Source organism: Strix uralensis, chromosome 5 (assembly GCF_047716275.1).
Source record: "Strix uralensis isolate ZFMK-TIS-50842 chromosome 5, bStrUra1, whole genome shotgun sequence".
Classification (NCBI taxonomy): Eukaryota; Metazoa; Chordata; class Aves; order Strigiformes; family Strigidae; genus Strix; species Strix uralensis.
In genome coordinates, this window is record NC_133976.1 from 83,010,499 (window position 1) to 83,015,856 (window position 5,358).

Genomic DNA, 5,358 nt, shown 5'->3' on the forward strand with positions numbered 1-5,358 from the left:
GGAAGTGACTGCAAAGTTTTCATTGCTCCCTGATGAGGTCCATAACTGTTTTTACACCTTCTTCTCTAAATAAGGAAGCCGCCTGCGAGGCCTCCGACTGCCCGACCCATTTGACTCCTTTGCTTTCAACAGCCAATGAAACCCCACTCCTGTCTCTGGTCTTGGGTGACAGCATTCATCAAACCTCAGCCAGCCTGGGAGGACGGCAGGTTAGTGTTACAGCCGTGGCAGGCTTACCTTTGGCAAGCTGTTGATGTCAGAGTGATGATGTGGGGAGGGACAGCCTCTGCACTATAAAGATGGGTCAATCAAATATAACTGAGGCTGCCCACCAGAGAGCAGGATCTACAAAACATGGTCCCCACCAGTTTGGGTCCTGCTGGCCTGTCTCTGCTTCCAACCCAACTGCTCTCGGGCTTTAGTTTCATGTCAGCAATCTCTATTTGCTTTCCAAAAATAAGCCTCTGCCACCATGCTGAAGGGAGAAAAACAAGAAGGGCGGTATTTTTAGGGTCATTAATTCTGACCACGTGCCCAGGAGGTGAACCGGATGACCACTGCACAAAGACTTCTCATCACTATGTCCTGCGAAGCCAGCATTCACCGGACGTTGCCTGCTTTCGTTCTCCTGGGTTTTCTATCTGGGATTGCTTCAACACATCCAGTTGTAAGCAGAACTAATGGCACATTGCTGGAAAGAGGATGGCAATCTCTGTTGTCCAGGTCCATTGCTGGGATGTCAGGGGAGAAGTCAGATGTGAACTGGGAGAGTGACTATTTGCTAGGAATCAAGAGGCAGCGGAGGCTTTACTGCAACGTGGGCATCGGGTTTCACCTTCAAATCCTCCCAGACGGAAAGATAAGCGGAGTTCACAATGAAAACCAATACAGTGAGTTGCATCCAGAAATGAAATAGAATAGATGTCACTTAATTGCTGTGAACTCTAGTAATTACCCTTCATAGAATGCAAATGTTATTACTTGATATTATTAATCTGTGCTACATCTGTTGCCTTTTAAAAATCTCTGAGATCAATAAACATTAGAACCCTCCAGGCTGAAACATGTCACAAATGCTTAGACAAATTTAGATACAATTTATTTTTACTCTGCTTTACTGCACAGATGAGAAAAGACAAACCAGGCTGAAAACTGTTTCTCTGCTGCATTTGCTCACTCCTCACCTTCTCCTTTGCCTTTTGAATTTGGGAGGTTGTCGCTGAGCTCAGAGTGCCAAAGCATGATATTTGAATCCTAGCTGACTAGTACTTTTGGGACACTCGGTCATGGAAGGGGCTTGCTGTTCCTCGTTTGCTTGTTCTTATGGGCGCTGTTCTGTTACCATAAGATTAAAGAAAAGCATTAGCCCTATGGGCTTGAATGTCCTGTAGAAGGCAGTTGCTAAAATCTTTTGCAGCTAAGATATCGTGGGGGACTTGAAAATGCAAGCCACACTTCTCCGAAGCTCAATAACACTCTGTAATTATAGTATATTAGATAAAAATAATGTACTTACTAGAAAACCCAAGAGTCTGACACATCAGAAGAGTTTGACAGAGCAAAAGGATTATTCTGCATGTGACTACGACGCCACAATAATTATTTTAAATTCCTACGGCATGTAGGAGAAAACAAGATCTTCTCTATTTCTATTTTGCTGGACTAGGGAGATAATTCTAGTAAAGAAAATAGGAAAAATTCATTAGGGTTTAAAAAGAAATAAATTATATCTGAATTGACTTTGATTTGCTCTAAATTCTGTGCTAATGCTTCTATTGAACTTCTTACTTTGTAGGTCTCTTTGAAATATCCACTGTAGAGAGAGGTGTTGTTAGCCTGTTTGGTGTGAAAAGTGCTCTCTTCATCGCAATGAACAACAAGGGGAAGTTATATGGAACGGTGAGTACAAGTGTAAACAGTTTTTCAAGGCTTAAACAAAGGCTGCAAGGGGTTTGGTTCTTTTTTGTTTTTTGTTTTCTCCCGAAAATCTCTGATTACAAGCAGAGAAAAGAGCCTTTCAATTACAGGGAGCCTGCCCAGCCTGGTGTCATCAGTGTTATTTAGTGCAACAAGCAGCGTGGCTGTTAGAGGTCTGTTATTTTAAAGCTGTACAGGGAGCACCTTAGGAAAATGTATGTATTCTGCAAATAGTACAGAGCAATTAGTGATGGCTTCTTCTAAGGGCTCAGTACTGCATCTCTGAAGCCTGTTGATTCCTTTTTGCGTTGCATTGCATGTAAAGCAAAGGGGCGTGCTCTGCAAACCCCCCGAGGGGGTAAAGCATGTGTATATGTGAGTGCATGCATATGTGTGAGCGTACAGGTGTGTAGAAGAGGTACAATTAGAGCTATCTGTACCAGCTACTATCAGTAAAATCATGACCACATGTCTCCCCCTTCCAAAAACAACCACACCATGAAGAATAAATAGGAAGTCTACCCTATAAAGTCAACATATGTTCCTGGGGTTATTTTAATGACCAGTTTTCTGAGATCAGTCCCAAAGGGTGAGAAAACAATGATAGCTATTAACAAAGGCCTGCAAGTCATACTGAAACACCATCACCATCATCCTCATCTAGAAAGTGCTAGTAATGTCATCTAAATGCAATTTAATCTCTGAGGCCTGAGCAGGGCATCTCCAGTCTCAACATGCAGCAGAAAAAGGGCTTGTTAGGAAGTGCTTTTGAAAGAGGCTGGCTCTGGGCAACAGGCAGAAGCATTCCATCTCAAAGTGATGAATGGCACTGATTGCATTTGTTTCTTTGGTCAAGAAACAACAAAGTCATTTCCTTTGAAACAGCTGTAATTTCAACAAGACATTTCAGTCGCATAATAAAATACCAAATGTTGTGAAGGACCTGTAGCCATTACTAATCTGACTGATTCCTTCTCTCACAGATGACAGTGGGACTTTTCCAGGTTCCACTCTAGGAAAGTTCTTTCAATCATGTCTGATTTCAAGCACCTAAGAAGTGCCACAAGCCCACTTGTTTTCCTTGACTAGGTCTTTCTAAAGAAATGAAGGGTCTGGCTTCAGAACTCCCTTTGATTTTTTTCCATCAGTTTCAATCCAGTCTTGCTTATTTTCACAGACATTTTTAAAAGCTGTAAGAGATGTGCATTTTCCCTTGCACAATGCAATGCCCTAAGTTAAACTCTTACAAGCTTTGAATGGTGTTATTACCAAGATGTCCAAATAGCACTGGTGGTGTCTCATGTGACAGACCTGATGTCAGGGAATTATTATGCTTTCTCTTTTAATTTTCTTGGTGCTCTGCATTTGTCTCCTTCTTGTTCTTACACCTCCTCTCCCAGAAAACTCCCTCTCTGTGGATGTACATGATGTGATATGAAGAAAAATAAAACTGTTTTCCTGGTTTAGAACCTGATGTATAATCTCACTAGCAGTTAAATACAATATCACTAATGATTTAACAAAAGATTTAGTGCTAATCTGAGATCTTATTTAAATGCTTTATTCAGGCAAATAGTTCTCCCCGGCCGTTGCTGCTTGTAAGAGAGCTGAAGGTTTTGACAGCCAGCATATGATTCTTTTATAAATTACGGGATCTCTTGCAGAGGGGAGATGTGAAATAAAGCTACGTCATTTGGGCGAAAGGGCATGATGCTGACAGAAATTATTGCTTGCAAACAAAATGAAGAAATGCATGATTTATGATGAATTAACTTGATCTGTAACAGGAAGTACACAGTCCATTATCTGGACAGGTGGCATGTGAGTTCATCTGACACCAAATTAGCACTGGGGAGGGAGATTTATTGTTGGATGCAGTCACTGCGGCACCACCTGTTGCACACTGCAACAAGTTCTGTAAAAATGCTAGTAAGAAAAATGACTTGAGTCTTTGTGAAATATTTATTTCACCTGCTTTGTTCTCCCTCCTCCCCCCCCCCCCCCCCTTTCCATTCTTTAGGCTGTTTTCCAAGATGAGTGCAAATTCAAAGAATCCTTGCTGCCCAATAACTACAACGCATATGAATCAAATGTTTACCGTGGTGCTTACATAGCACTCAGCAAACATGGGAGAGTGAAAAGAGGAAACAAGGTTTCTCCTGCTATGACAGTGACCCATTTTTTACCGAGAATATGAACATGAGCAAAACAGAAGATTAAATCCCAGGAAAAACTGTTTCATTTTGCACATGGGAATAATCTCCCAGGTAAAGTATTTATACTGTTCATTGATAAAAAGTCTATATATCTATGTGTATATTTGGATAAAAATATTTGTACTACATTCATCACATAGCATATGTAATACGATGCTGCTTCTCTTCTACTCTGTACAAATTTTACATGGCTGTGTGCCTCCTTTGGTGCTGAACAGAGAAAAATGCAAGCTGGAGTGCAAAGAAAGTGTTTGGAAGACATAGAATGGCTGTGGGTAATCATCTAATCAATCATAGATTATTTACTAAATAATATTAATTACCTCAGATAATAACCTTTCACAGTGAACTGTTTACATATCATGGGCCAAATCAACAGATGACTTTGCTTCACCAGAGCTTCAAGCAGTTCACTCCATCTGAATATCTGCCTGCACCACCCCTTCTACACACTGTGTCCTGTCTTGTAAAGTCCTCAATTTATTTTGATCATTAGGGTGCCAATTCCACAACCATTTCTACACAAGCAAACTGTCTACCACCAGAGTCCCTCTGTCTCCGAAGGGACTCTCCAGGGTCTCCTCACATGGACTTGCTGGCAAAATGAAGATCTACAATCAATTTCCCTTAGGAAGGGCCACAGGATAAATCACAGTTAGATCCCAAATGCAAAATATGTTTGGAGGTGAGGATTTTCAATGGCATTTTGTAAGCTTCGTTTAGACTCACCTCAAATATAGATGTGTACATCTTTTAATATAAATACTTGTCAATATATAGACATGGGATGTGTGAGTGTGTATCTATGTAATTACATACTTTTAATGAATCAGTCATCCCAGTCTTTAGATGCCCAGGTGCCTTTATACGCATACACTCATAAAAGAACATAAATATTTAAAGGCACTATATTTCATTTAGGCTGAACCTTGCTAATCTCTAAGAACTAGAACTGGTCTGCAGGATGCACTTTTTAAAATGTATGAAATTAATGAAAACTTCCAGCAAAGGGTTATTTCAGAAAACTTCTCTGTTTTGAATTTTCTTCTATTTAATGCTTTAAGTATATTTGGTTCTTCTCTATCATACCTCACTGAGGTATGAAGGACAGAGAAAGAAGGAGGCTATATAAGCATTCCTTCCTGGGTTGGGGCAGAGGAATTTCTGCCATTATTCCAATTTCTGTCACTTGCAAAGCATCTGTTTCAAAGACAACACAGCAAGC

The 5,358-nt window shown here is 40.6% G+C and overlaps 1 protein-coding gene across 1 annotated transcript; it reads left to right on the plus strand.

Moving 5' to 3' along the window:
- The first annotated feature begins 550 nt into the window (after positions 1-550).
- Positions 551-4,114, plus strand: FGF6 (fibroblast growth factor 6). Its single transcript, XM_074869511.1, has 3 exons — positions 551-890; positions 1,796-1,899; positions 3,938-4,114. The coding sequence occupies exons 1-3, from the start codon at positions 551-553 to the stop codon at positions 4,112-4,114; spliced, it is 621 nt and encodes a 206-aa protein (XP_074725612.1).
- Positions 4,115-5,358: the final 1,244 nt, after the last annotated feature.